General features: G+C 43.2%; 1 protein-coding gene across 4 annotated transcripts in view; it reads left to right on the top strand.

Annotated features, from left to right (window-relative positions):
- The window catches only part of UBASH3B (ubiquitin associated and SH3 domain containing B), a 170,511-nt gene that overhangs the window by 122,879 nt on the left and 33,410 nt on the right, over window positions 1–14,222 (top strand). For 2 of the 4 annotated variants that reach the window (XM_043995945.1, XM_043995947.1), the window contains exons 2-5: window positions 1,850–1,903; window positions 2,706–2,892; window positions 4,840–5,038; window positions 11,393–11,562. In XM_043995945.1, the coding sequence (XP_043851880.1) occupies window positions 2,890–2,892; window positions 4,840–5,038; window positions 11,393–11,562 (372 nt within the window). In that variant the 5' untranslated portion in view covers window positions 1,850–1,903; window positions 2,706–2,889. Of the gene's footprint in view, window positions 1–859; window positions 900–1,849; window positions 1,908–2,705; window positions 2,893–4,839; window positions 5,039–11,392; window positions 11,563–14,222 lie in introns of those variants that run through there. The other 2 variants (XM_043995946.1, XM_043995944.1) reach the window with 2 other exon arrangements.

Genomic DNA, 14,222 nt, shown 5'->3' with positions numbered 1-14,222 from the left:
CTTGAGAAACTAAACCAGAGGACAGATAACGCCTAGAGAGATAAGCTGAACCAAATCGGACTGAGCTAGCTTGGGATTCCTACCCTTCATTCTGGTCTCCCTTACCCTGGGGAGATAAGTTTGGGTGTGGCTTCGGCCTTTGTGTTCTGAAGGGGTATCTGTAGCCACCCCTCACCCAATTCCTTTAGTCACTACCAGTGGGGGACGGTCCTCCACTGCTCACCCAATTCCCCCAGCTACCACCAGTGGGGGATGGTCCTCCCTCACTAAAGGAACTTTCCACAGGAAGATGGTCCACCCCCATCAGTCCTCTATAAAAGTACCTTCTGGTCTCCTGTTCGAGGAGATTTGGTACCTCTGAGCCATGTGCTTTATGCCAAATCTCCCCATGAAAAGTCCAAGGATTTCTTTCATGGTTTCCCTCCCCCCACCCTTCCTTTCCCTTGCTCCTAAATAAACTATCACCTTATTCTAACTACGTTTTGTGTGCAAGAGGGTGTAATTCTTTAAAGAGGAATTCCTAAGAACCCCAACTCCTACCTCAACCCGTACCCCATTTTCCCACCATATCACAGTGTACTGGGGGCATATATATAATCCATTAAATTATGTACCACAACTAGTTTAGCTACAGCGAGGTGCTAATTAGTACAATCTATTTCCTAGTCGAGGTGCATTTACTATGTTCCCGCTTCTCGTACTATAAAAAGTGCTGGTAGAAATATTTTTGTATCTTTCCTCCCCTAATCTTTGACTTCTTATATGCCAAGCGATGAACCCTGTGAGCCAGAGGGTATAGAGTTACTCTTACTACTGATTCATTCCTCACCTCTCAGAATTTCCTGCCTTTCTCTACTCTGCCCCAGGAAGATGATTATTGGGATCATCTCCTCATCCTGGTAAGATATCACCAGCCCTGGTATTCTACCTCTTCATTATTCTCTGTCGGATTGGAGGGTGGAACCATGAGCGCTAGAACCTCCACTGAAGGAGGAGGGTGAGCTCAGAACATCCCCTCATTTCTTAGGGGCTGTGAGGTATCCCCGACTTCTCAATCATCCTCCCCTAACTTGGATACTTTCCCCTCCCCCTAGCTTTTCAAGATTCCTTTTCTGCATGGCCTTCCTTCATTAGATTGTAAGCTACTTGAGGAAAAGAACTTTCTTTTTCTTATTTGTATTCCTAGCACTTAGCCTAGTGCCTGGCACATAGCATAAATGTCAGTTGAATAACTGATGGATTGACCACCAGTAAGGAAGACAAAAAACTATGAGTTATTGCTCTAGAAGAGAAGATGAAATAAAGATAGCTTTTGTGAGATGGCCAGAGATTCTGGGTGCATCCTGTGCTGGTGGAACACAGCAGAGCCAACAGACCCTTCTGGGCATCAGACTTGGCTGGAGCCTTAGAGGTGCCATGTTCTCATCGGCTCAGCCAACTGGCTTCATGGGATGTGGGGACTTGAGAGGAGAGAGTAAATGAGTGCTTGAGGAAGTATAGGAGGCAGAATACCCTTATTCCCCCCCATCCCCACAAAGACAAGACTTGTGAGCCTTTAGGGGAGCAATAATAAAACTGTAATTTAAAAACTGCCTGCAAAAAGAACTCACAGCCTGTCTGATAGCTTGCTAAGTTGATGCTAATTCTATGTAAATTAACTGCCAGTCCTAACTCTTTCACGGGCCTAGATGTGGCCCTTGGGGCAGATCCTGCTGGAAATCTCTCCCTATCAGTTAATAGAGGACCACAGACTCCTCCCTTACACTCAGCTCTTGGTGCTATTTGGGGGAGGGGGGAGCCTGTGTGAGGCTAAAAATACTAACAATGGAAATTTGATTTCTCTTTCTAGACAAAAAGCCTTGGCATCCACAGGAGGAAGGAGTGTTCAGGCAGCATGTGACTGGTTGGTATGAAATAAATAAATAGAGAAAATAGCATACAATTAGCCCAGCTCATGGGCTTGAATATGTATTAGCTTTAGACTAGAGAGCTTTGCAGGAGGGGAATCGATGGGAGCAAGTCTGTGTAATGAGTGCATTTTTTGAGTAAAACTACCCTTACTAAACTATTCATTCCCCTCTGGGGCAAAATCAGGGTATCACCCCAGAGCTTGAGACTCTATAGAAAAGTGGGACTTCTTCCCCAAGGTGGGGTGAAGGAATTTATGAAGCATATTCATGCCATGGGGAACATGTTAGATAAACACTGCCATTCTTACCCTCCATGGGATTACAGTCTAGTACACTCAGCCTTCAAATACACACACCTCCCAGCATACTTTCTAGCTCCCCTTGACAATGATGGCTTCCTGGATATAGTAACTACTGGAGTCTAAGGAAGGGAAGCATTGGGTTAGAATCATCCTGGTAGATTAGAAAGGGGGTTGGGACAAACCAGGCAAGGTTTCCTGCAGCTATAATATAAAGGGAGGGGAGGATGTAAAATGATACACAGGAGGAGGGAAGTTGTTTAGGCATGTGTTGGGTGTGAAAAGAATGTTCCAACTTCTGCTGAGATAGATTAGAGGGGGTGGTAAGAGTGGGGGGTGGGGGTGGTAGCAGAGGCATAGCAAAAATGAGAAGAGAAAAACCTTTCTCTCATGGGATGATGCCCAGACCAGTGACTAGTGGGCAGGTCTGTGTCTCTAAGCCCCCCTGTCATTGTTCCCAACTGTTATCTCTCTTTCCTCCTTTATTCTGTTACAGGTTGTTCTCCCACGTTGGCGACCCCTTCCTGGATGACCCCCTGCCCCGAGAGTACGTGTTGTACCTACGGCCCACTGGCCCCTTAGCTCAGAAACTCTCTGACTTTTGGCAGCAATCCAAGCAGATCTGTGGGAAGAATAAAGCACATAACATCTTCCCCCACATCACCCTCTGCCAGTTCTTCATGGTGAGCTAGCTTTACCCTGCCCACCTTTTATCCTATCCCAAGGAAGGGCCTGGCCCCTCTACTAGAGTTCTTTGTCTTCTCTTGACCCCAGAAAGCTCCCCCAGAGTGGTTGGGGGAGATGCAGACATGAGTCCCTCAGGAATTTGGTAGAATGAGTCAGAGATGCCTAGGTTATACCTCTCTGGACACCCAAGCCAACAGATCTGCCAGGATTCCAGGAGCACTAGTGACCTACCCATGGTTTGTGGTGGGTCCTCCTTCCCTGGCTGTGCACTTACGGCTTGTCTGTCATTGTCACATGCTCAAAGATGAGCCATCATCATGGGTTTTGAGTTGTTTCCATAGTAGTGAAGACTGATTGGCTCTCATTCCACTCATTTATCCCCAACCTTCCCATAACCAAGAACAGATGCTTTGAAGATATCTGGGGATTTATGGTTAAAGCCTGGGACTAAGCAAACTGACCCTGGTGGGCATCAACCCTGTGACCCTTTCCTCAGATCTCTCCAGATAGAGAGATGACGCCAGTTGTTTCAATGTTTAACAGTCCCAATGGTCAGAAAGTTCTTTATGAGGTCTAACCTCAGTACCCCCAACTTCCCTGTATGTTTGTCTTCTCATTCTCTCTCTGTGGGGATGGAGAACCAATGGTTAGTCCCCTTATATTTAAGATGAAGCAGGAAAAAAAACTGCACTACCTTAGATCATATATTTTTTGGGTTTTTTTGTTTTCTTCAGGATTGGCATTTTGTTGTTGTTGTTGTTGTTACTGAGGTGAGATCATCTTTTTTCTCTTTCTTTTCCCATTTACCCTCCGAATTAAGATATTCACCATTTCCTGTTAGTCATCACAGGGCTTACAAAACACCTTTTTCAAAGATGCTCAGAGCTTTCCAGATACATTATTATAGTTTTCCTAACACTTGATGAGGCAGAAGGGTGATGTCACAACTCCCTGGGCCTCATTCTTTCTAAAAGACAAATGGGTAGAGAGAACATCAAACTTTGATCATCAGAGGACTACAAAAGAAGTTTGGATCTCATCCATCATTCCATCTGCATAGGGCTTAAATGAGCACTTTGGGCTCACAAAATTCATTAGCTGGTGGCCATGGGCTGGAAGGGACTTTATAGACCATTTAGAAGTAGTTATAGAGATCAGTTCAGAGGCCATGTTTGAACCCAGGCCCCTCTGACTTCCAGACCCCATCTCTTTGTACTGTACTGCCTCTCATGTCTGTGATAATGACCCCCCCTTTAACTAGTTGGCCCAGTCCCCCCACAACTCATACAGAGTCTGTCACTGGTTCACACAAACCCTGCTGCCTGGTAGGACCTATCAGAGCTTTTGTTCCACCAGTTTAGCCTTTAAGAACCAGGCCCACATCCACATCACAATGGTCTACCCTTTAATGGAGGGGATAATAAAATTTTTTTTTAAAAAGTCGTGTTTGTTTGGCTTTGAAATTCAATGTGTATGTGTCTCCCTCTTCTCTTTCTTTCCCCCTCTCCTTCCCCCTTCTCTCTCTCTCCCTCCCCCTCCACTTTCTCCCTCTTCCTTTTCTTCTTCCTTCTCCCTCTTTCTTCCTCTCTCTGTTTCTCTCCTTCTCTGTCTGTCCCTCTCTCCTCTCTCCCTCTCTCTATCCCTCTCCTGTTTCTCCCTTCTCTCCCACACATACCCTCTGGTTCCTATTTCTTGTATGACAACCCCATTGTCAGCTGCCAGGGAGTAGGAAGAAGGAGGCCCCAGGTCAGCTGTGGTAAAACCACAAAGATGAATAATTGGTCTGCAGACAATGAAGAGTTGCCTATAATTCTTTACCTCCTCATTGAAGTGATTCAGTCACTGTATCCTAAGCCTCAGGGCTTTAGAGGAAAGTCACAGAATCATTAAACATACATTTCCCCATCCCTCTGACTGGAGCCTCTTTGCTCTCCTCTTGCCAGTGTGAGGACAGCAAGGTGGATGCCCTGGGGGAGGCCCTGCAGGCCACCGTCATGCGTTGGAAGTGCAAGTTTTCAGCCCCACTACCCCTCGAGCTCTATACCTCCTCCAACTTCATCGGTCTCTTTGTGAAGGAGGACAGTGCAGAGATTCTCAAGAAGTTTGCTGCTGATTTTGCTGCTGAGGCCGCATCTAAAACTGGTGAGCCAGCTCCCTCCTCTAGCCCGGAGATCCTGGAGAAAATTGAAGTGTTGGGGGGCTGGGTGGGAGGCAGCAGGCAAGGGTATGGCAATGAGACCAAGCTAATGAGCATTCTAAGAATGGAAGCAACAGAACGAATGAGTGAATGAATGAATGAACAAGTGAATGAATGAATGAATGAATGAATTAAAGAAAAAGTATTAAGTGCCTACTATGTGCCAGGGACTGTGCTAAGCACTAGGGATACACATATAAAAAGAGTCAGTCCTTGTCCTTAAAAAGCTTACATTTCTAATAAGGGAAGATGACACATCCAAAGGAATGGTGTTGTAGACTGGGAAGTCACAGGAATATTCAATGGAACCTTGGAACAATCAACATGTATTTTCTAGAAATGGCCATTTTGATTTGATTATTGCTCCAAGAGCTAGAGGTGGAAAGGGAGGGGGTGTGAAGAGGTGGCCAGAAAGAATATGGTGGGTGATGAGGTGAGTCTGGGTCAGGAAAGTTAGGGAGCAATTGGCAGCAGGACAGGAGAGCAAGGTGGCTAGAGAGGAGACCTCGTGGCATGAAGATGGTGGAACGGATCATAGTGGAGGGCACCCCTCTCTCCAGGTGTATCTAAATGGGCCCCCACTCACCACCAAACAAACATCACACTTACAGTACTATACTATTTGAGGCGCATGCTTTGGCTGGGGATTGGGGCAAAAAGGGAGGGAGAAGGTGAGGAAGACATTCAGTTGTCTTCCTACTCCTTGATGAGACCAAAGAGAGCAACCAAGAGCTGACCTCCAGAGCCATGCTAATATAGCAACATCACCTTTTCCCAACTTCAGAATTCAAGAATCTTTCTTTCCATAATAGTCCTTCCCATCCAAGTGTTCATTTGGGTCTGATCATAGTATTTCAAGTTAATATAATAAAAGGCTCTAATATACATTATCTGATTTGATCCTCATAATATCCCTGTGGGTTATGTACATTATTACTCCTATTTTACAGATGAGGAAATTGAGACTCAAATTGTGGCTTTTCAGAAGTCATAATATGTTAGAAGAGCCTAGGACTTGGAACTAAGACCTTCTGACCTTGAACCCTGTAACCCTTGCCCCATTATGCCATGTAGTTCTATGGGAGCCAAAGTACTCGGTCAGAATTTCTCATGAATAGGACAGTATGGTCACTTAGTATTTGAATAATACTAATATTCACTGGGCCAGTTCCCTTTATCTGCTATAATTCATTATATGGACTTGAGCCCCGTGGGCCAGGCTAAAAAATGCAACCCCATAAAGACGTCTCTTTCCTTTTATTTCAACTCTGGCTTTCAGTTCAGTCCAACTGAGATTTCCCATTAAAGGAATTAGCTGAAAGGGGTGGTTGTTATGTGTGTTTATTCTAGAGGAGAGAGGGGAATGAGAGTTACAAAGCCGGCTTCTGTGTGGCTACAGGTCCAAACAGACTCACTTAGCTTAATGAGAAGTTTGGTTGGAATAGGGCATAAATAAAGAGCAGACACAACGAGGGAACATAATTCTGTAGCCAGAGAAAGACACAGAGAGGAACAGGGGCAAAGACAGGCTTCCTTAAGGATTCATCAATCAACAAGAATTTATTGAGCGTCTCTTCTATGTCTTGTTGTGGGGAGAGGGAAGAGAGACTCAGTGGATAGTGTCCCAGGCTTGGAGTCAGGAAGAGCCCAGTTCAAATCAACCTCATATACTTAATAGCGATGTGACCCCAGCAAGTCACTAAACTTGTTTACCTCCGTTTGCTCATCTATAAAATGGGGGTAATGATAATACCTACCTACTCCCCAGAGTTGTTGTGAAGATCAAATGAGATAATAATTAAAGTGCTTAGCACAGTGCCTGGCACATAGTCTGCACTGTATAAATGTTAGTTATTCTTATGATTATTATTTGTTCTTTACCCCCCAAAGAACTTACAGTCTAGTTAGGGAGACTAAAGTAGCACACTTAGGAGCAATGAAATGCTAAATTGTGGATGCAGACTGATTCTAAGTGCGGAAGCAGGTGAGAGTTGTACAAAATTTGGAGTTCATGGTTTTACGAGATACCAGCCTTTACTATGTTTATTTGAATGTTTTTGTCAGTGATTACTAAGCCTAGAAGAAAAATAAAGATATATATATATATATATATATATAAAATAAAGCAAAAATAGTTGGGAAAAGACTTAGAGTAATGGAGAAGGCTTTGTGGAGGAGATGGGGTATAGACGAGGCCTTTAATAGCGGCCAGGGTTTTGGTAGGTAAAAGGAAAGAGGGAAAGTGTTTTTGTGGGTTTGTAGAATGAATGGGTAGAAAATAGCATCAACATAAACCCAAAGACGAGAATTGAGGTTGTCCAGGATGGAGCGAGGTTAGGAAAAATTGAATTACAGGGTGTTTATTGAGCAATTAAATCATCATAACTTAGGGAATGCCAGAGCTGAAAGGGACCTTAGGGATCATCTAGTCCAACCTCTTCATTTTACAAATGAGAAAACTGAAGCCCCCAGAGATTAAGTGATGCCCAAAGCCTCATTGATCCCTCAGACTTCCATGTTGAAGAATTCCAGTTCCCTGGACTGTTCTTTCCAAAGTGAGCAGTTATCTCTTGATTGCCACATCTAATGGCCTTTTCTCTATTTTCACCTTCCTTGACCCGTCCTAAGCACTTGTGCTGTTGGTCACCTTCTTTTACTGTAGATTCTTCTCCCCTCTTTGCTGCTGCTGCTACCTTTTGGTTCTCCTCCTACCTCTCAGAGCTCTTCTTCTCAGTCTTCTTTGCTGGATCTTCATCTTTGCCATGTTCTCTAACACCTTAACTTTGGGTGTTTCTCAAAGCTCTATACTAGGAGGCAGCTAGGTGGCGCAGTGGATTAAGGACCGGCCTTGGATTCAGGAGGACCTGAGTTCAAATTTGACCTCAGATACTTGACACTTACTAGCTGTGTGACCCTGGGCAAGTCACTTAACCCTTATTGCCCTGCAAAATGGAAAAAAAAAAAAGGCTCTATACTAAGCCCTCTTCTTTCTCTAAGTACTATCTTATTTGCCGATCTCATCAGCTCCCATGGATTCAACTGACTTCTCTATGAAGATGATTCTTAGAAGGTAGCCCAGTGGATAGAGTGTGAAGCCTAGAATCAAGAAGACCCAAGTTCAAATATGACCTTAGACACTTACTAGCTGTGTGACCCTGGGCAAGTGACTTAGCCCTCTTTGCCTCAGTTTCTTCATCTGTAAAATGAGCTGTAGAAAGAAATAGCAGACCACTCCAGTATCTTTCCCAAGAAAACTCCAAATAGGGTCACGAAGAGTGAGACACAATTTAAAGACAACAACAAACCCTAGTCTCACTTCTAAGCTCCCATCTCCCACTTCTCTAACATTTCAAATTAGATGGCCCGTAGACATCTTGCATCTGACGTGTCCAAAAAAAGAACTCCTTATTTTTCCCCTCATGCCTTTTCTTCTTCCCTGCATCCTATTACTTGGGGCCACTTCTGCCCCCTCAGTCACTCAGTTTTACACTCTTGGCTTACTGGCGTCCTCAATCTACCCACAGTCAAACTCTTGCCAAATATTGTCATTTTTACCTCCTCTGTATCTCACAGAGCCTCTACCCTATTTCAGGCCCTAATAGCTTCTCGCCTTGTAGTTAATCTCTCAGCAAAGACCTTCTCATTAGTCTCCCCAAATCAAAACTTTTTCTTCTCTACTTAGCTGTTCTTCACTTAGCTGCCAAGATGATTTTTAGAACACAGGTCTGATCATGTCCTCCTCCTCGTCAATAAACTCCGGTGACTCTTTCTGTTACCTTCAGGACAAAATATAAAGTTCTCTGGCATGTAACTTTCTTTGTAACATGGCCCCTTCCAGACTCTCGGTCTCTTCACACTTTTTTCCCCTTCACAGACTTTGTCATCCAGTGATCCCAGCCTAATTCCTCGTCCTTGAACATGACACTGTGCTTGGTCGTTTTTCCAGTGCCTTGGATTTATTTGCCTTCTCAGATTTCCTCCCATTCCATAAGAGCAATTTCCCCATTAGGAAGGACTTCTGGAAGACTGGCCTTCCAAACAGCTTTAATATAGCTGAGAAACAGCTTGGGAAGCAAACTATTAACTGTTCCTTTGGTACCTCAGAAGTGGTTTTTCCCTCATTGAAATGTACCTGCTGTCAGAGCTTATTAAAATCCTATGTCTGAGGTGAAGCAGAAGGCTTATTGTCAAGAAACAAAGTCAGTGATGTAGCGCTGAACCCAAAGCCTTTGCTATTGGGTAGAGCAGGGCTTGGCCACAGCTGTAGTATATGCTTAAAGTTTATGCCAGTGAGGGGACTTCTGTCACTCTCCAGCCAACTTGGAGAGACCAGGGGTTTTTTTGCCATCTTATTGCCCCCTGGTGGCAACAGCCAGAACTGGGTGGTTCTAGTGAAATTGGCTTAATTCTGAAAAACCTACACTTAAAGGGTTTGACAATCCTTTGTAACATGAATGTACTAGAAAAAGTTAATGCCAGTGTGTTTGCATCATAGCTTTGCCTGAGTATGCCTGAGTTTCATGGAAAGACCAGATTTTTTCAGTCAGACTCAAGCACTATATAAGCCTATGTCCCTCTAGAGGACTTAGCCTGTGGCAAAGCTTCTGGTTGCCACACCCTATACCCATCTTATTTTGGGCAGTAGTTAAGTACTCTTCCCCAAATAAAATTGTCGGGTTCTGAGTCTAGAATTTTAGAATCATGGACTTTAGAGCTGGAAAGAACCTAATCCTCTCATTTTATTGATGAATAAACCAAGGACCAGAAAGGGGAAATGACTTGCCTACTGGCCGTACAAGTAATCAGATGAAGAGGTTGGCAATGTAAGAATTGTTTTCCCTGTTTCATGGATCTGGAAATTGAGGTCAGAGAAATGAAGTCATTTGTCCAAAATCGCACAGGTAGTAAGTTATAGAGCCAAGATTCAAACACAGGTCTTCAAATAAATCTAGTTGTTTGTTTTTTTCATTCCATCATTCTGCTGTTACTTTTTCAATTTTAAATGAATAGTAAATTACTATTGGATTACATTTTTTCTTCTTTTTACAAAGAATTTCAGATAATACTAAACACAAAGAGCCCCTGGGCGTTGTAAGAATATCACAGTCCTGAAAGTGTGTGACCCAGTTCCCTCTTTTCTCATTGGACCAGACATAGAATCTATTGAGTAGGGGTATTGGCTAAACCAGTCTGCTGGGCAGACTTGAGCGTTGAAGGCAGCTTCCTTTTTCTGGGCTTCAGTTTCCCATATTTGATAATGGAGTTAGAAATCCCATGTTAGAAGTATTTTTAGGAGAAATCAGTGGGAAAAGATAACCATTTAGCCAATATGTGACTCTTTGGAAATGTCAAATACAATGTCCTCATCATTTGTGATGAGACTAGCTGGGTATTCACTTCAAACTTTGCTTTTTTTTTTTCATATCTCATTACCTAGTTCTGTTAATTCTGCCTCCATGATTTATGTTACATCTGTCCCTTTACCTCTATTTTCCCTCTCTTCACACTGATACCAGAATAATCTCTTATGCATCGATCAAATCATTTCATTCCTTTCATCAGAATTTTTCAGTGGTTCCCTATTACTTGAGTAAAATCCAGATTTCTTAGACTGGAATTCAAGGCTCTCCATAACCTGACACTACCCCGTTTCTTTAGTGTTAAGGCTCTGGACCATTCTCTGTCCCCAAACATATCCTGAATTTTCTCTTCTGTATCCTTTTGCCCTTATCCTATGCCTAGCATGTTTCCTACATACCAATATACTTCACTCTATTGAATTCCTACCTACCTTTAAAGCTCCACTTAAATGCCCTTCTACCCTGCCTTTGGTGATAATGATCTTTCTTCCCCGGGACCCCTGTAGCACTTGGTTTGCACTTCTGTAAAGCTCTTAACATCTGCTAGCTTGTATTCAAGATAGCTGTTTGTGTGTCATGTCCCCTGCCAGACTGTGAGCTGCATGAGGTCTCAGTATTTTCTCTAAATTTGTTTCTTCCCCTGTTGTGTTGGGATATCCCGGTGCTCTGCATACAGTAAACAGTTAATAAATGTTGGTTGAATATAATGGACTTTCATTGATTTTCAGAAATGGTGGGTTGGTACAGAATCCATTCATTATTCTCTTTTCCCCTTGGTGCTGTTTAGGATGGGAGAAAGCATCTTTGTGACTGATTTGGGAGCTGTTGGCTGTTTGAGAAGAACAAGTCTAATGGGGTCCCCTGTAGCACTGTGCCTTTAATTCCTAAGGCTGTTTTGGTATCCACTTTGCAGACTCTTCTCTTTCTTCCTTTTACCAGAGGTGCATGTGGAACCCCATAAGAAACAGCTTCATGTGACTCTGGCTTACCACTTCCAAGCCAGCCACCTGCCCACCCTGGAGAAACTGGCCCAGAATATTGATGTCAAACTGGGCTGCGACTGGGTCGCTACCATATTCTCTCGAGACATCCGATTTGCTAACCATGAGGTAATCTATCTCTCACCTACCCCTACCAGACCTGCCCTCTGAATTTAGCTACCTACCAACATGGATTAAGCACCTGCCGTGTACACAGTACCATGCTGGGTCCTCCAGGTGGGTACCAAAGGGATGAAATGTAGAATAACAGAAAAATGTCTAGGAGTCAGGAGACTTGGATTCTGATCCCAATCCTGCCCCTAACACACATGGACATATGGACATGACATATGCTCCTTAGCCCTGTAAGGTGTTTCTGGGCCCTGGACAAAGTAGCAACAAGTAGATTCCTCCTCTTGCTTGTGGCTTGAGAGCCTTCCTGATCCTGGTGGTCTTTGTTCAATTCAATTAAACAGATGTTAATTAAACTCCTATTATGTGTTAGGCCTGGGAGTGCAAAGACAAGAAACTAAACAGTCACAAACTTCAAGGAACTGCCCTTCTAATGAAGTTGTTTCTTGTGCTAAATTGTTAACATAAATGTCCCAGGTCTTACCAACAAATTTGCTGGCAAGTCATTCAACCTTTTTTGGACTGAATATCTTTGACTGTAAAAATGGAGATGATAATATTTGTCCCGAATATACCTTATTGGGATGTTTTAGGATTTTTTTTAAAAGGTAACAAATGGGGGAAATGCTTTTAAGCATTAAGATCACTCTGTAAATGAAAATAATTATTTTAACTAAAAATTCAAAAGGCCCTCTCTAGAATCTTGTAGCAGGAAAAGGACAGATAAATAAGGCATGACATCAGAATATTCACCAAATGGAGAGGAATGGGATAGAGAGAACCCTAAGAAAAACAAGTCCTTGCCTTCAAGGTGGAGAGAAGAGAATGATAACAGTACATTTGTTTAGCATGTTATTAAAAGGGGCTTTTCCTGCATTATATTCTTTGAGGCTCACAGCAGTACTAGAAGTTAGGTGGTCACAAGTACTTTCATAATCTCCTTTTTATATATGAGGAAATTGGCCCTAAGTGACCTGCCCAAGGTTAAAGGCAGAGCTTGGACTGACTGGTGAGAATGCTGTTCTCTGAATCACCCTGAGAGAGTTTCTGGAAGCACTAGGCATCGAGACTGGGCTTTCCCTTACCTAGAAGGGAAGTTATTCTAGGAATTACATGGATGGGACCTGGAGAAGGAAGAGAGCTGGGGTTGGTTAGAAGAATATGCTTTGCTTTCAGACTCTGGAAAGAATTATCTGAAAAGTTAGGCTAACTCTGGGATGGCCTCCTTTTATGAGGAGAGCAGGGAAGAAAGGTGGCCGTGGAATTTTACCAGGAATGTCTTCTAATCAACACCGTCCTCCAGTTAACACAAAGGGTAATTGCTTTTCTGCCTGACCCACATTCTTGCTCAGTTGGCACAGAAGAAAGAGATTGAGAGGGGGAGAGAGAGAGGAGAGACTGCAAACACCCACATGAATTATCATCTAAAAATAACTTGTCCCTTTTTATCTTGAATGTGTAAAAGCTCATTTGTTACTGTTCTTTTCAATAGCTCTTTCCATAGCCCCCTCAGAATAGAATTTCCACTTTGAAGTCCATTTGCCTTAAGAGAACCCTCCTATATTTGTGCAGGACCCTCTCATCCCATAGGCTTAATTTATTGTCTCTGTCTCTGTCTCTGTCTCTGCCTCTCTCTCTCTCCATTGTCAGTGGGAAGTGACTCATCCAAGACCACACCTCAACAAGGCAAGGGGAAAGCCAGGATGAGTTCTATGTTTAAGTCTCAAATCCAGCTTAATCCAAAACTATTTATTTAAAAAATGCCTACTATGTGGAAGTTATTGAGCTAGGTGCTGGGAATACAAATGCAAAAAAGAAATAAAAACAGCCCCTAAAAAAAAAGAAAAGGAAAGGAAAAAAAAAAACCAGCCCCTGCCCTCAATGAGCCATCGTGAGGGAGGGGAGGACAGAGGGGAGCAATATGAAAACAGATAAATCCCAGGTATTTAGAGGAGGGGAGGGAATACTAAAAGCTAGAGGGACAAGGAAAGGAGGTGAATTAAAATAGTTATGATGTGGGGGGTGGGTTTAATTGATCAAATTGATCATGAGGCTTCCCAAAGAATTATAAGACTCAGTGACTCGGTTTCCCAAATTTTATTGAAATACTGTGACCACAGGGAGAGCACCCAAAGGAGAAAGGTGTCTCAAATAGGGGGAAGAAGAATAGTTATATTTATAATGAGGAAAAAGTAGCTTATCTCTTCATTATCTTAATCTCCTCCTTGTGGGAGGTTCGTGGGAGGTCTTATCCTAATTTGGACTTCCTGGGGTCCTAGGACAACCTCCAAGGCAGGTACCTTTTTCCCTTGGAGGTATGTTTTTGGGGTTTACACGTCATAAGGTAAGCCTAAGGACACATTTGGCCTTTTCTTCACATGATCCTAAAGACATGCTTAAAGTTGTCAGACCCAGAGGGTCTCTGTGTTTAGGATATCTCTTTACTTAAGATCCGGTTTCTAGGTGTCTTGTCATCTAGGAATATTAATGGCTACTAGTGGTTAATGATCCCTAGTTACTCTCTTTGTTGATGGTAAGGGTTGATAAGGACAAACCCTCTGTGTTACTGTAAGAACACAAACCTCAGTTTCTCTGTTAACCCTTTTAGGTACTATTGATAAGCACTCAAGCCTCAGTTTATCTGTTAACCCCTTTTT

Source organism: Dromiciops gliroides, chromosome 3, assembly GCF_019393635.1.
Source record: "Dromiciops gliroides isolate mDroGli1 chromosome 3, mDroGli1.pri, whole genome shotgun sequence".
NCBI lineage: Eukaryota > Metazoa > Chordata > Mammalia > Microbiotheria > Microbiotheriidae > Dromiciops > Dromiciops gliroides.
Note: the sequence above shows the minus strand (reverse complement) of the source record. Positions and strands in the feature narration are given on the sequence as shown.